This window comes from Lepidochelys olivacea, assembly GCF_965140295.1.
Source record: "Lepidochelys olivacea isolate rLepOli2 genome assembly, chromosome: 13".
NCBI lineage: Eukaryota > Metazoa > Chordata > Testudines > Cheloniidae > Lepidochelys > Lepidochelys olivacea.
The window spans coordinates 990,421-1,014,081 of NC_140423.1; the positions used below are offsets into that span (position 1 = coordinate 990,421).

The 23,661-nt window shown below is 59.4% G+C and overlaps 2 protein-coding genes across 4 annotated transcripts; one reads left to right on the top strand and one right to left on the bottom strand.

Annotated features, from left to right (window-relative positions):
* Window positions 1–1,302: 1,302 nt before the first annotated feature.
* PLTP (phospholipid transfer protein) lies at window positions 1,303–14,814 on the top strand. 3 transcript variants are annotated; one of them, XM_084646423.1, is made up of 17 exons: window positions 1,304–1,477; window positions 1,763–1,916; window positions 5,329–5,450; window positions 5,797–5,896; window positions 6,392–6,520; window positions 6,864–7,019; window positions 7,199–7,262; window positions 8,196–8,259; window positions 8,557–8,648; window positions 8,858–9,028; window positions 9,200–9,259; window positions 9,473–9,637; window positions 9,831–9,898; window positions 10,027–10,069; window positions 14,088–14,151; window positions 14,258–14,334; window positions 14,528–14,814. In XM_084646423.1, the coding sequence occupies exons 3-17, from the start codon at window positions 5,342–5,344 to the stop codon at window positions 14,651–14,653; spliced, it is 1,488 nt and encodes a 495-aa protein (XP_084502549.1). In that variant the 5' UTR covers window positions 1,304–1,477; window positions 1,763–1,916; window positions 5,329–5,341; the 3' UTR covers window positions 14,654–14,814. The 3 variants fall into 3 exon arrangements, with proteins under 3 accessions (XP_084502547.1, XP_084502549.1, XP_084502548.1); XM_084646421.1 differs by lacking the exon at window positions 1,763–1,916 and having other exon boundaries at window positions 1,303–1,477; XM_084646422.1 differs by lacking the exons at window positions 1,304–1,477; window positions 1,763–1,916 and adding an exon at window positions 2,644–2,802.
* Window positions 14,815–15,669: 855 nt separating this feature from the next.
* Window positions 15,670–23,605, bottom strand: CTSA (cathepsin A). The gene is made up of 15 exons (XM_084646424.1): window positions 23,493–23,605; window positions 22,516–22,679; window positions 21,837–21,948; window positions 21,502–21,552; window positions 20,965–21,051; window positions 20,695–20,850; window positions 20,194–20,285; window positions 19,228–19,312; window positions 18,800–18,891; window positions 18,352–18,430; window positions 17,665–17,813; window positions 17,499–17,574; window positions 17,201–17,290; window positions 16,867–16,968; window positions 15,670–16,432 (listed from the first exon to the last, which is right to left on the bottom strand). Exons 2-15 carry the CDS (start codon window positions 22,677–22,679, stop codon window positions 16,349–16,351), a joined length of 1,419 nt encoding a protein of 472 aa, XP_084502550.1. The 5' UTR covers window positions 23,493–23,605; the 3' UTR covers window positions 15,670–16,348.
* Window positions 23,606–23,661: the final 56 nt, after the last annotated feature.

Below are 23,661 nucleotides of genomic sequence, written 5' to 3' on the forward strand. Positions count from 1 at the left end.
AATTTAACATATAGAATTAAAACTCGGTCCTCTCCCCCGCCTTGCGTCCCTCTACAGAGGGAGACTGAGTGAGCAGCACCCATGGCTCTGCTGCTCAGCTGGACTTTCTGCACAAAAGCAGCTTGCTTCATCACGTGTTTCAGCCTCCTGCTGCCTGGATGGGTGGTTCCCCTCCGAAAGATCCCAACAGAGGGTTAGTCTGCAAATAGCTAGATGACCAAAGAAGCTTTGAAGTCCTGACAGCCAGTCTGTGGGAGTGAGCTGGGGCTGCTAGCCAGGGAGATGGTGAGAGTGAGACAAAGCGCTGTTAATGGTCTCCTCTGGGTCACACCAAACTGCAGCTTTTCCAGCATTGGCTAGGCCAAGTTGCGCCAGGAAACCACATCAGCATCTCCTGAGCCCTCAGATGCCTACACTGATTAGTACATCCTTCTGGGAAGTCGTACATTCTACATACAAATATCCTAAAGGGATTTTCCAAACACCCTTCACCAATTCTGGCTGCCCTGTCGTCGCTGGGAACTGCTCTTTTTGTGGTATTTCCCAGTGGGTACCCCAGTTTAGCTACCTTAAAATGCACCCAAAGTGGAACACAAATTAGTAAAGTTTACCTTGCAACAACCTGGGAAGTCATTGTTTTCCTCCGGCTTTCCATGAGAACAGGGTTCCCTGAGCTCTCCCTGCTGCACCAGACGTAGCAAATAGCACTTTGCTGTTTATTTGTTAATTCTCCTTTTGTTTATTAGGCTCTTAGGATCAGATTTTAGGCAACATGAGCTGTGCAAACACACAAGCAATTACTGTGATCTTACCACAAAGACTCCTAATTAGTCAAGCACTTATCCAGATGCACATGATAATCGTGTGCAGATTAGACACAGACCCATGTGGACATTTGTTTGCACAATTGTTCTAATTGTGTGTGTGAGAGATGAAGGGAGGAGAATTTTCTTAGCGTTTTGTATGAACAGTGTGTGCCTCACTTTGCCCCATGTGCTGTGTGTGTAACAAGGTGGTGGGAGAGGGTGTTTGCTGTTGCAGAGGACCAAGTGTGACCTCGCCTAGCGGCCTGGACCCCAGACAATGACCTGGACACACACGGTGGAAGGTGGAACGTAGCAACCAGTGACCTGGAGGCCCATCCCCTTGGAAGCCAGTTGGCTCTGGCCAGCGGGAGGACAAAGGCCTGAGGAGAGAGGACCCTGGGGATCTGGAAGGCGCTGGTTCTGGCCAGTGGAAACAAAGGAGGAAAGAGAGAGGGCCCAGGTGGAGGAGGGGCTAGGGAAGGGGATATAGGGTGGTCAGCTGGAAGGAAGGAGGTTGCTGCTGGACTGGGGACAAAGAGCAGGCTGGATGGAGGCAGACCCAGATGGACGCTGCTGAGAGTTTCTAGGCCCGAGGGCCCTGAGAACTTCCTGTGCTGCATTCGGATGTAGAAGAAACCCTCCTGTGTTATGCTGGCTGAGGGTCACTGCAGGCAAGAGATTGGGGTTGCATTGCTCCCCCTGGGTGGGGACTCTCCGTGGAGGCCCCTGGAGAAAGCTGAGCGTGCAGAAGGCTCAGAGGGGCTGCAGTCCCGGGGTGGCCTGGCCAGAGGGTCTAACCCTCACGGAGGGCTGTCACCCTGAAGGGGGTTCCTCCCAGGGATCGTCCAGAGCCGAGAGAGCATGGGGCCTGGCAGCCTGCCAGTCAGGCACGGGATTGTGCAAGCATCTGTGGCCAGGAGCAGAACTCCCAGCTCATGCGATTTCTCTCCGAACAGTCTGTGGCATCTGCACGAGTGTCCCTGAAGGAACCAGCAGGGGCCATTCCCAAGGAAATCCCAGCGTGGGGAGCCTTTCCCTGTGACTGTGAGATCCCAGCAAGCTTGGGTCAGGTGTGGGGCAGCTCTGGCATGGAGCATGGACACTCCTGAGGTAGCCCTGGTGACTGCCCCTTGTGGGGTTAAGAACCTCGGCTCTGGCCTTGGCGCCTCCCTTTGGGCTCATGGGGAGGCGGCAGCAGGCAGAGGTGGGGCTGGGCAGAGGGGTGTGTCCAGAGCCCCCAGGGACTGACTAAGCTGAGTGTGTAGCCCCAGTAGGCTGGACACCAGGCTGCCCCCAGCTCGGCTCCTGCCTCAAGGAGCGCAACCTGACCTCTGTTTGCAGCCTCCGCAGGGGCCAAGGCCATCGGTGTTCGCCTCTGCCCCCTGGAGGTGGCCCCAGAAGGTCAGGGCTGAAGCGTGGGGGTGGGACGCTGGTTGTGCTGGGCCAGCTGTGGGGATAGGCTCGAGGGCCCCCGCACCAGCACTGAATTCGCTTCGGACACGTGAATAGCGGGGAGCATAACACAAGCCTGACCCCTAAGTGCAGACATAATGCCCCCCCCAGCTGCTTCACGCCCCCCACAACCCCAACAGGCCAAATGTTGCTGTGGCCTCAGGAGCGTGTGCTGGGTGGTTTGCACACGTGCTCACGGCCATTGCACACACACGCTGAGGGAGCCCAGGCCCTTTGTGCTGGTTTGGGAGCCCAGGCCCTTTGTCCCTGGGCAGGCAGCCCATAGGCAGGGGAAACTGGCTTGGCAGAGTCTGGTCTTGGCATGCCTGAGACCTGCATCCTCTCCGCCTCTCGCTGCCTCCCAGGCCCACTGTCTCCTCCCAGCCCTGGGCTCATGAGGAGTGGCAGACAGTGGGATATATAAAGGAAGGGGAAGCACAGCCAGCCCCTGAGAAACTGTTGGAGCCAGTGGTTCTCTCCTGCCCTGCCTCCCTCCACGTGACTCAGCCCCGGGAGAGCCAGGAAAAAGTAACCCCAGGGAACTGTAAGTACAAGAAATGAAGCGGGTATTGTGCAGCCAGGCAAATCCCCAGGCCCACACAGGCAGCCCTGGCCCAGGGAAGGAAAGTGCCCTTTGTAACCAGATGGGGAGTGTGTGTGTCTGGGGGTGCCCCAAAGTTCTCTCCATGGCCAGAGCCCAGTAGAAGCTGTAGAGATGGGTAGGAGGGAGAGGGCCCCACTAAGGGAGGGGGGTCCCTGTACAATGCCTGCAGGGACTCTGCTCCTGTTACAACCCAGGAGGGGGCGGCTGGGTGACAGCGTCTCAGCTGTGGGTCTTTGCGGAAGGGGCCGTGTGCACAGGGCGCCCCACTGGAGGGGGGGATGGGGGGAATTCCTCATTGGAGAGCCGAGATTTTCACCTCTTCCCGATGGGTGAGCGCTGGCTGCGGGGGCGAGCGCTAAGGTGCGGGTTGGAAGGAGCAGGGGTGAGGCTGCGATAAGGTCGATGTGGGGAGTACTTGTTCATTGGGTGCCCGGCATGGGGCAGGGGGATGGGATGGATCTCTCTGCCCTGCCGTGCCTGTGATGGGCATGGCGACCGCATCCATGGCTGCAGCATTATCCTGCTTGCCATGGTGTGGGCAGAACCCTTGCAGATTCATGAGCACGTGTGTGGACTGGCTGGCTGCTCCCTACCCAGCAAACGGGCATGGAAAGGGGTTATGCAGAAGCTCTGCCTGGAGACCAAGATCAGCCAGCTGCCCCTGCCCTGCCTCTGCTTTCTGAGTGTGCCCAGCGCTATGGGTCTTACGCTTTACCAACTGACCTTGACTAGCTCAGCTGGTAAAGCATAAGACTTTTAATAGCAAAGTTGTGGGTTCAAATCTCATGTTTGGTGTTTGATCTTGCAACCTTAGCTACCACTACAGGACGGGGGCCCTGCTCCAGCCCCAGCCTCTGGCAAGCTGGCTAGTACTGCTGAGGCCCTGACTTGGTTTCCAGAGCACGTCTGGGTGCAGGGGCTGGGGTGGGAGTCCCGGACCTGGCAGCTCTGGGGGAAGAGCAAGCGACCTGCTCACAGTGCCTGGGGGGGGAAGGGGGTGACACAATGCTGGCCTGTTGCAGCTGTGGATAATCGGCCCCGAGAGGGGGCAAGGATTCAAGGGGATTTTCAAAGAACGTCAATCTGCCCAAATCTGCTGGAGTTAAAGCCAGGAGCACGTGAGGCAGCGAGGGGGAGGCAGGGGTGACGGGCTGGCTTGGTCAGGGAGCGAGGAGGAGTGGGGGCGTTCTCACTGGGGCAGAGTGTGGGAATGTCTCCCAGCAGGAGGCACTCTGGCCAGGGCAAAGACGGGGCAAGGCCCCAGCCCGTTCCACGCAGTCCTGATCTCACCCAGGTACATACAGCGCAATGCGCAGTCCCTTGCGGGTGCAAGGCCCAATGGACGGGGTGGCACAAGCGGGCAGAACCAACGCTCTCTGCTCCACTTTTAACCTGATTCAACTGCATCCAGGACACCTGTGGCCATCCCCTCCCCCCTCTGGGGGCAGCTGTGCCCCTCTCTGGGGGTGCCCTATCCCTCCCCCTCTCTGGGGGTGCCCTGTCCCTCCCGGCGCTGCTGCGGGAAGCTGGCAGGAACCAGCCATTTGTTTTGCTGCCCGGGGCGCTCTGAGCCCAGCAACGGTTCCCCTGGGGACAGAGGCATGTGCGGGCGAGGGGCCAGGCTGGCCTGGGGAGGCAGGGGGGCGGGCCGGGCCAGGCCAGCCGGGGGGGGGCGGGGGAGGCGGGCTGGACGCGGATTCCACCCCTTCCTGCAGCCCCGGGCCCTGGCTCCCTGCTGCAGGCGTGTGGCCGGGGTGGGGGGCGCAGGGGCAGCCGGGGTGCAGCATCGGGCCCCGCGGCGGGGAAGGGGCCGGCGTGCCGAGCCCTGGCCCCGCGCAGACGGGCTGGAGCTGGTGACGGAGGGGGCCGGGAGATCGGGGCAGCGGCTGAATGCGGCTGGTCTTGCCGGAGCCTGCAGCCAGTGGTGGGGACCCCCCCGCGCCCTGGCCCTGCTCCCCTATGCCCAGGAGTTGGGTGCTGCACCAGGACCGGGCAGTGGGGGTTCAGCAACACCACTCCCGCCCATGGCAGCTGGCTCAGCTGGGCGCCCCCCCGGGGCAGCTCACACACTCCTTGTCCCTCCCTGGGCCCTTCTTTGGGCAGCGCATTGGGAGACCCCTGGCGAGGTGGCACTGGGGGTCCGGGGGGGGCGGCCCCAGGAAGCCAAGTGACCTGCATGGGAGGAAGCGGAGCCAGTCACAGGGTGTCATCGGGGGAGCATCTGGGCAGGGTGACTGAGGGAGGGAGCCACAGTGCTTGGGGGGCGGCCAGGGGCCTGGGCCAGAGTCTGGTAGGACCACGCAATGGATGGTAATGGGCTAGGGGCCTTCTTCACCCCGGCTGCCCGCGCCCGCCTGGTGTCCGGGCATCTCCGGCCAGCGGGGAGGTGCAGTGACTCGGTGGCTGAGAATGGTGCCCAGCTGCCTGCTCCGCTGGTCTCGACAACCCTGCTCTGGCCTCCTCCAGGAAGAGACACGCCATGGCTCTGTGCAACTTCCTGCTCCTCGGGCTGCCCTGGCTGGTCGCTGCAGTGACAGCTGCTAACCCTGGGTGCAAGATCCGGATCACCACCAAGGGCCTGGAGCTGGGTAAGGAGCTGGCGGTGCAGGAGTCAATTGGCCTGGCACCCCGAGGTGGCACCAGACCAGGGCGTGCCCACTGTTCCGGGGTTCCCCACGACGGGATGCTCCCGGCTGCCGGTGCTGAGCTGGTGGGGTGGGGCAGGATGTTCCGCTGTCCTTTTGCCCCAGTCCCACTGGGCTCCTTCCCTCCCCAGGGAGGGTGGGCTCTCTGTGCTGTTTACATACAATCGGGTTGCCAGGAAAAGGCCTGGCCAGTGCCCTGGGATTGAAGGGGAGGCGGGGCAGGGCCCTGGCCTCCTTTCCTCCCTGTGGAGCCAAGGCCGGGGCAGAGAGCGGGGCTGTTGTTTTGCAGTGAAGCAGGAAGGGCTGCGCTTTGTGGACCAGGAGCTGAAGCACATCAGCATCCCTGACCTGCACGGGAAGGAAGGGCAGTTCCAGTACAACATCAGCGGGTCAGTGAGGGTCGGGGGGAGAGCTCTGGGTGGCATCTGCTGCCTCTGGCCCAGAATCCCACGCTCCCTCTGGGCACCCCTTCACCAGCAATGACGGGGGCAGGACCTGGGGCTGGAGGGGCCGGAGGCAGCAGCATGTGTAATGGGCTGGGACTGTGCAGTGGGGCTGGCTGGGGCTGCAAAGGGGCAAGGAGCCGGCAGCTGGGCGTGACTCAGGGATGGGTGGAGCTGGCTTATGGCAGGAGGTGGAGGGAGGGTTCCAGGGAGGGGCTGGTAGCCCTGGACTGGGTGCAGCCCTGAAGACCCAGGCCTCGGGGCATGCTGCTGCCCAGGGGTGCCGGGGCCTCTCCCATTGCAGTGACCCCGACGTGGCTCAGCACGAGCCCAGGAGTCATGGCCACAGCCGGGGCGGCAAAGCCGAGCTAGAGACGCTGGGGGACTGGGCGGAGGGAGAGGGCTGGGGCGTGCGGCTGACTCTGCCTCTGCCCCCCGCAGGGTGAAGGTGATGGACCTGCAGCTGGCGCTCTCCAACCTGCACTTCCAGCCCCCGCAGCACCTTGCCTTCAACATCAACAATGCCTCCATCAGCCTCCGCTTCCGGCGTCAGCTGCTCTACTGGTTCTTGTGAGCGACCACGCCCCTCCCCCTCCGCCCCCCCAGTGCAGGTTCGGGTCCCAGGCCCCCTCCGCCCACAGTGCAGAGTCAGGCCCCTCTCCCCCCGCTCCCCACCAGCCCGGGGTCCGGTCCCAGGCCCTCTCCCCCTTCCCCTGCCAGCGGCGGTCAGGCCTCCCGCCGGGCTGGGATCAGAGGCTCACTCCGACATTTGCCTTCAGGTTCTTGACGCCCCCCACCCCTCAGCTTTCTCACCCCATGCAGGCTCGGGGCAGCGGCTCCTCTGGGGCAGCTCAGCTGGGAGGTGCCTGTTTACGTGGGTGCTGCTCACCTGCTTTAACCATTTGCTTCCCAGCTACGATATTGGCTCCATCAATGCCTCTGCCGAAGGCGTCAACGTCCGCACCCTGCTGAAGCTCTCCATGGACAAGGCCGGGCGCCTCAAGATTTCTAACATCACCTGTAATGCCTCCATTGCCAGGATGCAGACTGGCTTCACGGGTACACTCAGGTACCGCCTGGGGGGCCACCTGTCCCACACTCCTGGGCACCACCTCACGGTGCTTTGTCCCCCAACCACTGGTCAGCAGCCCCATCGCCCCCCATGGTACCTTTGCTCTCATGCCAGGAGGCTCTCTGGTCTCCTAGCAAGAGGGCAGGGGTTTGAGGACTGTGATTCTGTCTTCACAGGAAGGTCTATGAATTCCTGTCTGCCTTCATCACCACAGGAATACGCTTCCTTCTCAATCAGCAGGTATGATGTGGGCAGAGACATCCCCCTTGGGGCTGGGGACAGGGGCACAAACAGCGGGGGCTGAGCAGGCAGGGAGTGGATCAACAGAGGGCACTTCCCCCTTGCAGGTCCCAGCCCCAAATCATGAACTGTGGTCAGCACGAGGGCAGTGGCTGCGGGTTGAGGTTGTGGGGCCCAGGCAAAGCGGGGACAGATGGGGTGGAAGGGGGCTGTGGGTCGGGGTTGGGGGGCACAGGCAGAGCAGGGGAAGGTGGGGTGGAAGGGGGCTGCAGATCGGGGTTGAGGGGTGCAGGTGGAAGGAGGCTGCAGGTTGGGGGGCCCAGGCAGAGTGGGGCAGGTGGGGTGGAAGGGGGCTGTGGGTCGGGGTTCGGGGGCACGGGTGGAAGGGGGCTGTGGGTCAGGGGATGCAGGCAGAGCAGGGGAAGGTGGGGTGGAAGGGGGCTGCGGGTCAGGAGGGCAGGCAGAGCAGGGGTAGGTGGGGTGGAAGGGGGCTGCGGGTCGGGGTTCGGGGGCACGGGTGGAAGGGGGCTGCGGGTTGGGGGATGAAGGCAGAGCAGGGGAAGGTGGGGTGGAAGGGGGCTGCGGGACAGGAGGGCAGGCAGAGCAGGGGTAGGTGGGGTGGGAGGGGGCTGCGGGATGGGGTTGGGGGGCACAGCCATTGCACGGTGCCTGGGAGGAGCTGGTGCTCTCGCTCCATCCGGTTCAGGGGCACCGGGTGCCCTCTTGCGCTGTGGCTTTAACGAAGTCGGACGACAGCTCCTGGAGCTGGGGCAGGACGGTCCCGGTCCCTTGGGGTCGGTGGCTAGGCCCCTGGGAGAGGGAGACGCTCCTGTGGAGGCTGCAGGGGCACCCGCCAGCCTAGACCCTCCTCCCTGCCTGTGTGCCTGGCCCCGTCCTGCCGACCCCGTCCCCAGCCTGTGGTGTCTGTTTCAGATCTGCCCCGCGCTGCATTACGCGGGGCGTGTGGAGCTGAACTCGCTGCTGGACACGGTGTCGGGTGAGTCCGCATCCCTGGGGCCGTGAGGGGGGCTTGGATTGACGAGACCGGACTTGGGCTCCGCTCAGCCTGGGCCTCGGTGCAGGGCTGCACTGTGCTGCCATGCTGGGGGGCAGGTCCACGCTCGGAGGGCAGTGGGCTGCAGCTGCGGGAACAGGCTGGGGCTCAGCGACTGTTCTGCTCGGGAAGCTGGGGGCAGGACTGAAAGGGCCCAGAGCCGGGGAGGAGGGGGAGTCAGCCTGGCTGGGTCGAGGTCAGGCCTCACCAGGCCACTGACCCTGCCTTCCTTGGGCACAGTGCGCAGCCCGGTGGATGAGCACATCAGCATCGATTACTCCCTCCTCAGCCACCCCGTCGTCTCCCCCGACACCCTCGATCTGGACTTCAAGGTAACGGGGGGCAGTGGGGAGCGGCTCCAGCGTGTCCGAGGGGGCCACGCCCTGTGATGCCCTGGCTCCGGGGCGCGCTCCGGGTTGGCCCAGCACGCGCGCAGATACCACTGCGTGGGGACGCCAGGCCCGAACCCGGGGCTGCAGTGGCCAAGTGCCCGGGGAGCCCTGTTCTGGGGGTTGGGACTCACCAGCTCTGCGCTGCCCAGGGCATGTTCTACTACCAGTCGAACGAGACGCTGGTGAACCAGGCGGCGGCACCGGTGATCAAGGAGACGGAGCGCATGGTCTACGCGGCTTTCTCCGAGTACTTCTTCAACTCTGCCATGGACGCCTACTACCAGGCGGGGGTGCTGAGCAAGGAGATTGCAGGGGAGGAGGTGAGGAGGGATGGGGGGAGGGACGCGGGGTGTGCAGAGGGCAGTGGGGGCGGCGTGCACATGGGGGAGAAGGGGCAGGGACGCTGGGCGTGCACATGGAGGGAGGGGCTGGGTAACAGCAGTGCACCGCGGGGGAACCTCCTTACCCAGGACGGTTGTACATTGCTTCAGGTGCCCAAGGACCTGGAGGTTTTGCTGAGAGCCACGTTCTTCGGAAGCATCATCATGCTGGTAAGATCGGTGGTCATGGGGTGGGCGACCTTGGGAGGAGGCCATTCCTGTGGAGGGGGTGCAGCTCCTTGGGTGGGGGGTGCAGTGCGGGCCCAGGCCCCAGGAGGATGGCAGTGGAGCAGCTGGTGAGAAGAGCCAGCTGCCCTCGGGGACCCGGCTCAGCCCCTGAGCTGCCTGCTCCCCCACCCCCCTGACCCTGCTCTCCCCCGACAGAGCCCCGCTGTGGTGGACGCGCCCCTGAAGCTGGTGCTGCAAGCGTCGGCTCCTCCACTCTGGACAATCAAACCCACGGGCACCTCTGTCTCAGTCGCTGCCGTCCTGAACATCTCCTTGGTGCCCGTCGACCACCCCGCCATCCAGCTCTCCAGCATGACCATGGTGAGCTGTTCCCCGGGGCAGCAGGGAGCCCAGCCCCAACCTGTTACAGGTCATGCAGCTGTGCAGAACCTGGTCCCATGAGCCCATGGCCAGCAGCGAACCTGCCGCTGCAGAGCGGCAGGGAGGCATGGGGCAGGGCTGTCTGCTCCCTGGGGTGGGCAGTAATGGGGCTGTGGCCTTGTCTCCCCTCCAGGATGCCAAGCTGAGTGCCAAGGTGTCTTTGCGAGGGAAAGCGCTGGAGGTGCAGTTGGATCTGAGAAGGTAACTCCCCTGTCCCTGGGAGCCCCTTGCTAGGGCGTCTGGGCAGCGTCCCAAGGCACAGATTGCAGAGCCGTCCCAGGGCTGGAGCTCGAAGCTGTGTTCACAGTGCTCTCTCTCCCTCCGGGCAGGTTCCGGATCTACTCCAAGCAGTCGGCACTGGAGTCCCTGGCGGTGAGTGGGGCAGGCGGCCTGCATGGAGCCCATGGCCTTGTGGGACAGCCGCAGGGGACCAGCTCTTCTCCCTGCATCCCCAGGGAAAATCCACCAAGGGATTTGGGGAGAAAATGGGGGGCTGCGGGATGGTGAGGGGAGTGGGGAAACATCTAGGTTGGCAGGGGGCGGTGCCTAAAGCGGGGCAGCGTGTGGAAAAGGTGGGACATTCCCAAAGATGGGGGGCGGGAAGGGGGGCCTCTCACTTTAAAAAAGAACACCCAGCCCAAGGCCTGCAGCTGCCCTTGCTTGGCCCTAAACTGCTCTGCCTTCTGCCGTGACCCCAACACGGGCCTCGGTCCAGCAAACCTATTACTCAGGCCAAGTACAGGGGGCATAAGAACGGTCCTCCTGGCCCAGTGGCCAGGCACTTCAAAGGGAATGGTCAGAACCGGCAGTTCCTGAGTGATCATCCTGTCGGCCAGTCCCAGCTTCTGGCAGTCAGAAGCTTAGGGACACCCAGAACATAGGGCTGCATCCCTGATCATCTGAGCTAAAAGCCGGTGATGGACCTATCCTCCATGAATTTATCCAGTTCTTTTTTGAACCCAGTTATAGTTTTGGCCTTCACATCCCCTGGCAACAAGTTCCACAGGCTGACAGGGCGTTGGGTGATGTGGTACTTCCTTGTGTTTGTTTTAAACCTGCTGCCTGGTCATTCATTGGGTGACCCTTGGTTCCTGTGTTATGTGAAGGGGAAAATAACGCTTCCTAGTCAGTTTCTCCACCCCAGCCATGATTTTATAGACCTCTGTCACATCCCCCCACAGTCGTCTCTTCTCCAAGCTGGACAGTCCCAGGCATATAGAATCAGAGGATCAGGGGTGGAAGGGACCTCAGGAGGTCGTCTAGTCCCACCCCCTGCTCAAAGCAGGGCCAGTCCCCAACTAAATCATCCCAGCCAGGGCTTTGTCAAGCCTGACCTTGAAAACCTCAAAGGAAGGAGATTCCACCACCTCCCTAGGTAACGCATTCCAGTGCGTCACCCACCCTCCTAGTGAAAAAGTTTTTCCTAATATCCAACCTAGACCTCCCCCACTGCAACTTGAGACCATTACTCCTTGTCCTGTCCTCTTCTACCACTGAGAATAGTCTAGAAACATCCTCTCTGGAACAACCTCTCAGGTAGTTGAAAGCAGCTATCAAATCCCCCCTCATTCTTCTCTTCTGAAGACTAAACAATCCCAGTTCCCTCAGCCGCTCCTCATAAGTCATGTGTTCCAGTCCCCTAATCATTTTCATTGCCCTCCGCTGGACTCTCTCCAATTTGTCCACATCTCTTCTGTAGTGGGTGGGCCCAAAACTGGACCCAATACTCCACATCTGGCCTCACCAGTGCTAAACAGAGGGGAATAATCACTTCCCTCGATCTGCTGGCAATGCTCCTAGTAATGCAGCCCAATATGCCATTAGCCTTCTTGGCAACAAGGGCACACTGCTGACTCCTATCCAGCTTCTCATCCAAAGTAACCCCTCGGTCCTTTTCTGCAGAACTGCTGCTTAGCCAGTCGGTCCCTAGTCTGTAGCAGTGAATGGGATTCTTCCGTCTTAAGTGCAGGACTTCAGATTTCTTTTGGCCCAATCCTCCAATTTGTCTAGGTCACTCTGGACCCTATCCTTACCCTCCAGTATATCTACCTCTCCCTCCAGCTTAAAGGGTGCAATCCATCCCATCATCCAGATCATTAATGAAGATATTAAACAAAACTGGCCCCCGGACCAACCCTTGGGGCACTCTGCTTGATACCAGCTGCCAACTAGACATGGAGTCATTGATCACTACCTGTTGAGCCTGATGATCTAGCCAGCTTTCTCTCCACCTTATAGTCCATTCATCCAGACCATACTTCTTTAACTTGCTGGCAAGAATACTGTGGGAGACCATATCAAAAGTCTTTTTAATTTCTCCTCATACGGAAGCTGTTCCATTCCTCTAATAATTTTTGTTGCCCTTCTCTGTACCATGTCCAAATCTAATATGTCTTTTTTGAGACAGGGCACCAGAACTGCACCAAGTAGCCAAGGTGAGGGCCTACCATGGATTAATATACTGGTGTCTCTCCCTTTCCTAATGATTCTCAACATCCTGTTCGCTTTTTTGACTGTTGCTGCACATTGGGATATTTTCAGAGAACGATCCAAGAAGACTCCAAGATCTTTCTTGAGTTTAGATCCCATCATTTTGTATATATAGTTGAGATTGTTTTCCAGTGTTCATTACTTTGCATTTATCTATATTGAATTTCATCTGCCATTTTGTTGCCTGGTCACCCAGTTTTGTGAGATCCCTTTGTAACTCTTCAGTCTGCTTTCCATTTAACTATACTGAGTAATTTTGTACCATCTGCAAATTTTGCCACCTCAGTTTACCTTTTTCCTGATCATTTATGAACATGTTAAACAACATCGGTCCCCGTACAGTTCCTTGCGGGATCTATTTACCCCTCTCTTCTGTGAAAACTGACCATTGATTCCTATCTTTTAACCAGCGACCAATCCAGGAGAGGACCTTCTCTCTTATCCCATGACAGCTTCCTTTGCTTAAGAGCCTTTGGTGAGGGACCTTGTCAAGGGCTTTCTGAAAGTCCAAGTACATTATATCTACTGGATCATCCTTTTCCACATTTGTGGACCCCTCAAAGAATTCTAATGGATGGTGGAGGCATGATTTCCCTTTACAAAAGCCATGTGCCTCTTCAACATATTGTATTAATTTATGTGGCTGCTAATTCTGTTCTTTAGTGTACTTTCAACCAGTTTGCCTGGTACTGAAATTAGGGTCACCGGCGTGTAATTTCCAGAATCACCATTGGAGCCTTTAAAAAAAATTAGCTATCCACCAATCATCTGGTACAGTCAGCGGCTGAATTAAGCAACAGGTTGCATAGCACAGTGAATAGTTCTGCAATTTCATGTCTGAGTTCCTTCAGAACTCTTGGGGGAATACCATCTGGTCCTGGTGATTTATTACTGTTTAGTTTATCAGTTTGTTCCAAAACCTCTTCTAATGACACCTCAATCTGGGACAGTTCCTCAGATCTGTCACCTAGAAAGAACGGCTCAGGTGTGGGAATCTCCTCACATCCTCTGCAGCAAAGACTGATGCAAAGATTTCATTTAGTTTCTCCACAATGGCTGTGTCTTCCTTGAGTGCTCCTTCAGGCCCTGGATCGTCCAGGGGCTCCGGATCGTCCAGTGGCCCCACTGACTGTTTGGCAGGCTTCCTGTTTCTGATGTACTTAAGCGTTAGCTTTGTGTGTCTTTTGCGCCCTGCCTAATTATACTTCGATGCGTGACGTGTCAGAGTTTCTGTTCCTTTCTATGTTCCGCAGTAGAATTCGACTTCCAATTTTTAAAGGATGCCTTTTTATAGCTCACAAGCTCATGCTCAAATAAATGTTAGTCTCTAAGGTGCCACAAGTCTTCCTGTTCTTTTTATCTCTAGCCCCCTCTTTTACTCTGTTTAGCCAGGTGGCATTTCTGGTCCTCTTACTGTTTTATCTCATTTGGGATTTACATTGAGTTTGAGCCTCTCTTACGGAGTGTCCATTCAGCTTGCAGTCATTTCACTCATGACTGTTACTTTTAATTTCCATTTAACTAACTGCCTCGTGCTCGTGTAGTTCCCCTTTCTGAAGTTAAATACTACTGGGGTGGGTTTCTTTGACAGCCATCCCCCAGTATATTAAATTGAATTACATGATGATTGCTGTAACTGAGCAACTTGTAGACTAAATCCTGTGCACTACCAGAATCCCCTCCCCGTGTGACTTCCCCTGTGTGGCTAGAAATTTGGTCTCTATCCTACCCTGAGGCAAGATGTTCCCAGCCACTGTGGGGATAGTTGAAATCCGCCCTTATTATTGGGTTTCCTGTTTTTGTGGAGACTTGGTGCTGGCCCTTCCCGGGGGTGGGGGTGCATGCAGGGGGAGCTATGTGTCCCAGCCCAGCTCTAACACTTCTTCCTCTCTCCCCACAGCTGTTCCCACTGCAGGCCCCCCTGAAGACACTGCTGCAGCTGGTGATCATGCCCATCCTCAACGGTAGGGACTTGTGCTGCAGGAGGGGGCTGGGCTTGGTCTGGGCACTGGGCTTGGTCTGGGCACTGGCCCAAGGACACTCTCAAAGGCTCCCTTTTCTTTTCTGCAGAGAGGACAAAGAAGGGCGTCCCGATCCCCCTACCTGAGGGCATGGACTTCACCAAGGAGATAGTCACTAGCCATGTGGTACGTGTGCCTTGTAGGCGAGGCCCAGCAGCTCCGGGCCCCACAGTGCTACCCTAAGCTCTCTGCACCCCCCCAGGCCAGCTGTGTTCAGGCACTGGGCTGCTACAGGGCTGGGCCCCTGTGACTCTTTGGCTTGGGGGGGCAGAGGTGAGGCCCCTGCAGTACTAATGCTCCTTCCCTTCACACCCTACAGGGATTCATCACGGTGGGGGCAGATCTCCATTTCTCTAAGGGACTTCGGGAGGTGATTGAGAAATACAAGCCTGCTCAGGCCAGCCGTCCGCTGGGCCCAGAGCCAACAACCCCAGCTGGGCTCTAACCCTTCCCTGCTGATTTCCTTTAACACCACGGCACCCCAGGCCAGCCTGCCTGAGTCTTCACGAGAAAGCAGCCAGCCAGCCCCTGCAGGCCACACCTGGCCCCGCATGCAGCTGCTTGGGGCATGGCAGCAACTGCACCAATAAACAGGGCTAGACCCAGCCGGGGCAGTCTGGGCATCACTGGGGGAGGGGCCTTTCCTAGCAGCTGTCAGACTGCTCCCCCTGCCCCTAGAGCTGATGGGGGCCCAGGAACCAGGGCTACAGCCAGCTGGGGAACACAGCCCAGCAGTACGCAAGCCCCCACAGAGTGGGGAAATCTGGGGCTCCTGTGCCCAGAGGGCTCTGCATGCACCCCCACCCCCCAAGCTCAGCTCCATGCTGGCCCCAAGGACCCCCTGGAATATAGCTGCATTGGCCCAGTAGCTCTCAGGGGCCAGGGCAGGACAGCAGCTCCAGAGGGAGGTGTTCCTCTGAACCCAGGGCCTCTTGCCTGACAACCCTTGGCCTCGGGAGCTAGCCCCTGCTGGCCCCATCCCCACTGTAGGGAAGAGCTATTAGCTTGGGGTAGCTAGTACTAGGAGCCCAACTGCTCCCTCACCCCACAGGCTGGAATGGCCTAGCCCCACCCCTGCTGCAGGCTGCCCCCTTCCCTCTGGGGCCCTCAGTGCCATTCGGCTGCTGCACAGGCTTGCACTGCACTTCCCAGCAACAGTGGCAGGACTAGGGTTAGTTGCCCCCTGGGGAGCATATGGCCAGACTGGGGCAGAGGTGAGGCCCAGCCAGCCTCCTCACCACAGCCCCTCCCCACAAGGGCCAAGAACATCTGCAGGGGGGAGACTATGAAGGTCTCCCCTAGCCACTGGGGAGCTGCTTCTCACCTGACCAAGGAAACTTTATTCCTTCTACTACTCCTACCCCTGGCTCACATGGGCCCCCTAGACATCCAGGCTCCAAGCTCTAGCCCCATGAGCTGGTGGGGATGTGGGGGAAGAAATGTGCAACGGTCACAAGGATCTAGGTTCAGCTGTGACATTTTATTGCAAGGCCCAGGGAGCAGCCCATGCCCCAGGGAGTGAGTGGGGGCAGGGCCAGGAATGTCTTCATTTCAAACCTCCTTCATCAGGACACGTGAGAACTTTTCCAGGGCAGACCTGAGACAGCACAGCCTCCTGCAGGCACAGAGTGTGATGCCTAAGCCAGCCCTATGGGACATGTGCAGGGGACCTGGGTGCTGTTCCACCCCCAAGGTGAGATGGCAGCTCCAGGGCAGGAGGCAGCAGAACCCCATGAGGTAAAGGCCACAGCAGGAGCTCTGGAGAAGTGAGAGCAGCTGTGCTGAGACAGGCAGCCTCCCATCCGCTGAGCTCTACCCCTGCCCCTGCTGTGCACTGGTACCAAGCCTGCACTGCCTACAGGCAGGGGCCCCCATGAGAGGCAAAGGGCAGCACCCCCAGGAAGCAGGGAAGCCCAGGCCAGTCTTCCCCCGGTGGAGGAGCTAGGGAGCAGTAGGACACACACTGGCCTGGGCCAGCAGCCAGAGGCTCTGCTCAGCACTGTGGAAAACCCGTATCTGCTGCCGTTGCTGAGCAGCGAGAGGCCCTGGTCGTGCCAGGAAGTGGCCCATAGCTGGGGAGGGGAGAGGCGAGGCGAGGAGCTGCCCCAGGCAGCAGCGCGGGCCCCGCTCTGCCACACACTCAGTAGGGCTGCTGTTGAATGAAGCGTCTGAACATGGTGAAGGCGGCTTGCGGTTGGTCTGTGGGCACCATGTGGCCAGCTCCCTGCAGAAGACAGGTGAAGGCACCAGGTCAAGACCAGCCATGCAGGGCTGGAGGGAGCATCCAAGCAGCCTTAATGGGTGGGCCAGTGATTCTCAACCTCTGCCAGAGCCAGCCAGGCCCCCGTCCCACAAGATATCCCAACTCTCCCTGCAACTGGCCCAGCCACCCTCCTGCCTGCAAGGCTGAAGGTCGCTAGGTCCCAGAGGGTGTGTGAGGCCACAGCTCCAGCCCCCTGGCCTCCTCTCCCAGGCCAGCTCAGCCTCAGGCTAAAGCACAGAGGAGCTGCTGAATCTCACCCCAGCACGAGGATGAAGGCAGGGAGGTCGAAGGGGTGATTAGGGGATTGTGTGGGGCAGCTCAGCTCCCAACTGCTGCTATGAACATGTTGCTTGCAGCCCAGGGTCCCACCCTGCCACACTGGTGGGGCTGGTTACCTTGATGGTGAGGAAGGCGATGTTGGTGAATTCCTTCACAAAGCCCCCGATCTGGTCCTCAGTCCCATCATTATACAGCCAGGGCCTGCGGGCCACCTGCACCTGGAACCAGAGCTCAGCAGCCTTAGAGCTGACCCTGTGCCAATCTGGCCCCTTGCTCTCCCCAGGTGTCCCCTCCCCCAGCTCTGGGCAGGGCAGGCCATTCCCCAGACACTCCTGCCAGTACTGGCTCTTTGCCAATAGCTTTTCCCTGATGCCTGGTCACTGCAGCAGTCCCAGGCTAGTGCTGGGCAGTGATGTGCTGATGGGGTGCAAGTCCCCCTCCCCTGCCTACCTTCTGGTCCAGGGAGTCCACAAACCACTCGTCCCCCAGGAAGTTGCAGGCCATGTCAATGTCACCATTGTACACCAGGATCCGGTATTTCTGCCAAGAGCACAAGGGCATCACCTAGGCGGAGGGACAGCAGCTCTGCGCCTCACCTCGGGATCTGCTCAGAGCACCTGGCAGCCAAGGGAAGGGGCTGGGCAAGCTCAGCAGCTGACTGTGGAGCTGCTGTGTCAGACATGCCTGCAGCTGAACCCCACCTCGGGTGTCACTTCTCCCCCAGGGGTCTGGGACCTCTCAGACTCACCATGGTGCCAAGCAGCTTCAGGTACTGGTCGGTCACAGTCAGGTACTGCCGCTTGTAGCTGTGGTTCACCTCAGAGCTGCGAAGGAACAGGCAGAGTTACACTGGCAGAGACCCACCCAGTGCTGGCCAGGAAGCAGGGTCCCCTCCAGGACAGAAGCCTCCGCACCTGCATATATGCCACTCAGGTGCCTCTGGAGAGATGTGCAGTGCCTTCCTCACTTCAGGGGTGTTCAGGTAGGTGGTGGAGGCTGTGGAATTGGTGCAGGGGGGTTCCAGGCGAACCCCTTTCTTGGCTGCTGGCATCCGGAGCAGATTCTGGGAGAGGAAGAGTTATAAGGAGAGAGAAAAGCTGCAGCCATGGGGCAGACCCCCAATTCCCCCAAGCCTCCTGCACAACGCAGCAGGGAGAGTTAACCTCCTCTGCCCTGGCCCACCATGGGCAGCACTGCAGGCTGACCAGAGCCAGTGCCAGCCCCAGAGTTTGAGACACTGCCTGCCCCAGAGGTCAACTAGGTTAGCACAGCAGGACGGGGCTCCCTCAGTCAGACTAGCAGGGTTGGAAGGGACCTCAGGAGGTTTTAGTCCAACCCCTGCTCAAAGCAGGACCAACCCCAACTAAATCATCCCAGCCAGGGCTTTGTCAAGCTGGGCCTTAAAAACCTCAAAGGAAGGAGATTCCACCACCTCCCTAGGTAACGCATTCCAGTGCTTCACCACCCTCCTAGAGAAACAGGGTTTCCTAATATCCAACCTAAACCTCTCCCACTGCAACTTGAGACCATTGCTCCTACTTCGTGAGGGCAGGCAGGTACCCGTTCCCTACACCCCAGAGAGAAGGAGCCCTGACACTTACCTGCCTCCAGGAGTACTTCAGGGGCTGCTGGATGAAGGAGATGCCCAGGTCATGGCTGATGAGCTGATCTTGATCATACCTGCAACCAGGGCACGAGCAGCCTCAGAACCAGGCCTGGGCCCCTCTGCGAGCGCCTCCACCCCCAACCCTCACTTGCTCAGGTTCCCCTTTCTAGGGCAGATTATTAGACTAGGCCATTGGTCTAGGCATCCTACTGAGGAAGGACAGAGCCCCAGACAGCAGCCGGGAAACCCCAACCCAAGCTGCTTCCTGGAGGGATCCTCTCCAGGGCCCCTGCCGAGATGGCCAGCAAGGACCTATTTGCAACAGGTTGGCAGACTCCTGCACTCCTCCCACTGGCTACTGGGCTGCAGGACTTTGAAGCAGTGCTGATCTCTCCAGACTCAAGTCAGCCACCCGGAGAGGAGCTGGAGCCAGCTGTTCCTACCTGTAGCTTCCAGGGACACCGCCAGCACATGGGGCATAGAGATTGTAGATGTTCAGGCCTGACTCCTCCACGATCTGGATCATCTCTTGCATCTGGAACAAGCCATGTGGGTTGGAATCCAGCAGGCATGTTACAGCAACTTATAGCTCAGGTGCTACCATGGTCTGAAGGGCACTGACTGATTCAAGGAGCTGCCATGGGCCCATCTGCTCAGCCCCCTGTCCCTTTAAACCCTGCCCTTGGATCCAATCCTTCATGGAGCCATGCCTGGTCAAACAGCCAGGGTAAGGACCTTGCTGCTGGTGCAGAACCCAACACAGGGCGCAGGGATCAGCCAGACTCCGCGCTGCCCTAGGGAATGAGAGCACTGCTACAACGGGCTATGTGGTACGCCGGGACCTCCCCAGCACTCCCTGGCCAATACTCACCCTGAGTGTGCAGTTCAGGTTGGAGCTTTTATGGAAGTTGCATTTTCCCTGGGAGCAGCAGAAGCGCTGCAGATCTGTCCACAGCCTGGAGCAAGAGACCCTTGTGAGAACATGGAACAATGCAAGAGGCCAGGACATGAAGCCACCAGCCTGTAGGAAACTCCAATGACTACCAAGCACTGCAGCACTTCTCTGCTACACAGACTCCATGGGCACATCACCCCTGTCCTCTGCTCCCACAGGACAGCAAGGAGAGTCCTCATCTTCACAGTGCTCACTGGGCTGCATGCAGAACAGCTACAAACCTAAGGCTCTGGGCTGACAATCATGAAGAACTCCACTCCTCAGACACAATGGAGCTGTCCCGATCAGGGAAAAGCAGGTGACAGAGCTGCCTCAGGAGTGGCCCCAGACTGTGGGACAAGGGACCACCCCAAACCTCCTGTGCCAAGCACGCTGCTCCGACCAGCCTTCTCCAGTAAGACAGAGCAGTGCCGGCACAGAAACCAAACCCGAACCACCCCTCCACTGCATGCAACCCTCCCCGAGGAGAGGGAGGAAGAACATGCCCCATGTGACAGATGTCAGTCACATCCCTTACTGCGTGCCCGGCCAGGCTCAGACACTGCAGAGAGGAGGGTGAGGGGGGAAGACCTCAAGTAGAACAGAATGGAATCCCAAGCAAGCAGAGCCCTGGGGGCATGGGCTAGTCTTCCAAGCCCTTTCATCACAGCAGATCCCTGTCCCTGGAAAGGCTGCAACCCCCCAGCAACAGCGAGGAACTGGCCTGCTGGTGCCCCAGCTGTGCTGCGGGAACCAAGTTTCAAGGGCAGCACCCTGGCCAGGAAGGCTGGGCCAGAGCAGAGAATGGCCACTGACTCTCCCATTTGCACTCAGATTCTGAGCGCTCGAGGCCAGATCCCTCTAGCTGAGACTCAGTAGCCCACAGCCCCTGCACATTCTTACCTGGTTCCCAGGAGGCCATGGTAATAGGCAAAGTAAACCAGGGAGTTGTCATTGATCTCATAGGAGGAGAGGCCATTTCCCACAGCGAGTCCCTAGAACACAGGGCGCAACAGGCAGAACTTGCTAGGCATTCTTCCACACCAGAGTAGGGAACAAGGCACCCACTGAGCAGAATCGGGGCAGGGCAAGCTGGTCTGGACAATGGGGTCTCCACAAACTCCCCACTGGAGATGGATAATCCGGAGCAGTTTAAGACCCCGCAGCATGGACATGGTATGATGCAAAGCCATGGGGAGAGACCTGTCCCCTTGGCACACTCTTCCCTCTGCTGGAAGGCATCTCCACTGAGGCCACCTGGTCCCTCCCCATCTGCTCAAGGACTGGCCCACATTACAACATGCAGCAGCAGGAAGAAACCATGAGGCTAGTGGGATTCACATGGCTGCCCTCTCTCCTCACCATATGCTCCAGGGAAGGGGCCAGAGCCTGCATATCCCTTACCTTCAAGTTGATGCTGGTGTCCTGCATCACCCACTCAGCCAGCGTGGGTATGTAAATGCCCGCATAGCTCTCCCCAGTGAGGAAGAACTTGTTCTTGCTGTACTCCGGGAAGAGGCGGAAGAACTCCTTCAGCGCCAGGTAGTTATCATGGGCCACCTGCAATCAGAGAGGAGGCTGAGGCAGGCTGTGCTTTAGGCCCCCTGCTCTGGAACCAGCTCCTTGCTGCAGGAGCTGGACAGTCACTGCTAGCAGCCCCAGAATCTCACTCACCTGGGTGTCATTAGTGGCATACTTTTTGTCATCAGAGTAGGAGAAGCCAACACCTGCTGGGGACTCCAGGTACAGCATGTTGGCAATCTGTAGAGACAGCCACAGATCACTCAGGGAGAATAGGTAACAGCCAAGACCCTCCACTCTGAGGCTCTGAAGGTGCCAGATCATGGTACTAGCTTGATCTCCAATCTAACCATAGCACCTGCTAACATGGTCAGGTTAAAGTCTCAGTCTCACTTCTTTCTGGTGCTGGCTAGAACATGCTGGCTAACTCCCTAGCACCATAGCTTTATGTCCTAGTCTAGACAGAACCTAGGAGGCAAGATGGAGGGAAATAAGGGAGAACCTGCCAGAGGCTCCATTTCTATGGGAAAAATGAAGGCAAGGCTTAGGGCTTCCCACAACATGTACAAGGCCCAGCACCCTCCTTGGCCTGCACCCTAGCACAGCTGTTGCCAGGTGCACAGGACAAGCCGTTCCACTCCCGTGGCAAGGGTGGAGGAGACAGTCCCTTTCAGGAAGTGGAGTCCATACCTTATTCCAGGAATAGTCATTGTACTGCAGGGTGGTTCCATCTGGCTGAATCTGATAAAGGAGAAGCCTCTGTTACCATAACAGAAGAGCCAATGCAGGAGATGCACCCTCATGCTAGCCAGCCTGTCCCCCTTGGAGGAAGCAGCAGAACCATCCCCAAACCCAGTGCCTAGGTGGCTTGAACCAGCAGCGTTCAGGAGATAGCAAGGTTCCCCTCCCTGCAGTTACAGCCCAGTCACTGTCAACCCTTGGAGAGATATTGTTGCCAGCAAACCAGGGCAAGGGCGGGGGACTTAGGGTGGCTCAGGCCAAGGAGAGGGATGGTGGTTACTTACGGTGAAGGGGCCATGCTCTGTCAACAAGCCAGACATGGAGCTGCAACCAGGTCCCCCGTTCAGCCACAGCACCAGAGGGCTGCTCTCAGGGTTGCTCTGAGCCTCTGTAAACCTGCAGACAGTGATACGCAGACCTCAATGGTTTAGGAGTCAAATTAGTGATTACCCAAAAAAGCCAGGAGTGGGAATTAGTGCTCTAGTAAACAAAGCAATGATCGATTCATAGTGAAACAGTAGGACATGGAAATATTTAGTGCACAGATGTTATTCTCACAGCAAAATGACTGACCACATATATTTTATCAACTACACAGGCCTGGTCCTGCCCACACTCCACTCCAAGGCTGCCTCCTACTTCCTGCTCTTGCCCCCCATGGCCCAGCACTCTGGGCAGTTCCTCCCTCCACAGCAGCCGGGTGGGGGGCTCTGGACTCTAGTGGGAGATGTGGGGAGGGGTAGCACCACCCATGTTAACAACCTAGTAAACGCAGCCTGGTTGGTTAATGGCTAAATCCCCAGGTTTTAGGATCACCAGAGCCGCCCCCAGTGGAATATTCCTACTATGGACAAAGTACCCCATGAGCCCAGACCCCAACCCACAGCTCATCCCCCCCAGGACCCCACACAGGGCAGAGGGAGGGCAGCAGAGGGGCAAAGAGTCCCCACACCCCGCCCCTACCAGTAGTGCAGGCTCTTGTGTGGGTCGACGCGAAGGTAGCCCGAGTAGTGGCGGAAGGAGGGCTGCTTGGCCAGCCCCGGCAGGTAGGTCACCTCGTCGGTGGAGAGCACAGCCCCGACGCAGGGGGCCGCCAGCAGCAGCGCACAGAGCAGGACGGGCCCCATCTGCAGGAGGGTAGAGGAGAGTCAGCCCAGCAGGGGGAGCCCCGGCCCTGCCCCAGGACCCCCAGGGCCCCCCAAACTCAGCCCTTCCCCCTAGGGCCAGGACCCCCCCAGCCCCCACCCCCAGTCAGAGCCCCCCAGCCCCAGGGCCCCCCAGCTCCATCCCCAGGGCCCCCTGGACTCCGCCCCAGCCCCTGAGCCAGGATCCCCCACTCCCCTAGACCCCCCCCAGCCCCGCTCAGAGCCCCCAGGGGCCAGGACCCACTCCCCAAGACCCCCCGGACTCCGCTCCACCCCCCGGCCCCGCTCAGAGCCCACCAGCTCCATCCCCAGGGCCCCATCCCCATAGCCCCCCAGACTCCACCCCAGCACAGGACCCCCCGCTCAGAGCCAGGACCCCCCCAGCCCCTCTCAGAGCCCCCCAGAGCCAGGACCCCCCAGCTCCACCCCCTCGCCCCTCCGGGCCAGGACCCCCCCGGCCCCGCTCAGAGCCCCCCGGCCCCAGGGCCCCATCCCCAGGGCCCCCCAGACTCCGCCCCGGCCCTGCTCAGAGCCCCCCCGGGCCAGGACCCCCCCGGCCCCGCTCAGAACCCCCCAGAGCCAGGACCCCCCAGCTCCACCCCCTCACCCCCCCCCGGGCCAGGACCCCCCCGGCCCCGCTCAGAACCCCCCAGAGCCAGGACCCCCCAGCTCCACCCCCTCACCCCCCCCCGGGCCAGGACCCCCCCGGCCCCGCTCAGAGCGCCCCCAGAGCCAGGACCCCCCAGCTCCACCCCCTCACCCCCCCGGGCCAGGACCCCCCCCCCGGGCTCTCACCTTCCGGCAGCGGCAGCAGGTTCCCCTTCACTCGCAGGCAAGGCACGTGACTCCCGTTCATATAAACCGAGACCGTCACGTGACGCTGGGCGCAGCTGATCGCGGAGGGGCGGGGCCAACCCCGAATAGAGCCAATCAGAGCCCAGCGGCGGCCAGTCCCCGCCCTCAA

Bases quoted from the DNA above. Each gene is read 5' to 3' on its own strand.
- CTSA (XM_084646424.1), bottom strand. From the start codon at position 22,679: ATGGGGCCCGTCCTGCTCTGTGCGCTGCTGCTGGCGGCCCCCTGCGTC. The intron at 18,892-19,227 runs GTGAGTATTGGC...GGCTTGTTCCAG, and splicing joins ACCTGAACTGCACACTCAGG to ATGCAAGAGATGATCCAGAT. The intron at 17,814-18,351 runs GTAAGTGTCAGG...TTCCTCTCCCAG, and splicing joins TGAAGTACTCCTGGAGGCAG to AATCTGCTCCGGATGCCAGC.
- PLTP (XM_084646421.1), top strand. From the start codon at position 1,455: ATGCTGGCTGAGGGTCACTGCAG. The intron at 5,451-5,796 runs GTAAGGAGCTGG...GTTGTTTTGCAG, and splicing joins CACCAAGGGCCTGGAGCTGG to TGAAGCAGGAAGGGCTGCGC. The intron at 8,260-8,556 runs GTGAGTCCGCAT...CCTTGGGCACAG, and splicing joins GCTGCTGGACACGGTGTCGG to TGCGCAGCCCGGTGGATGAG.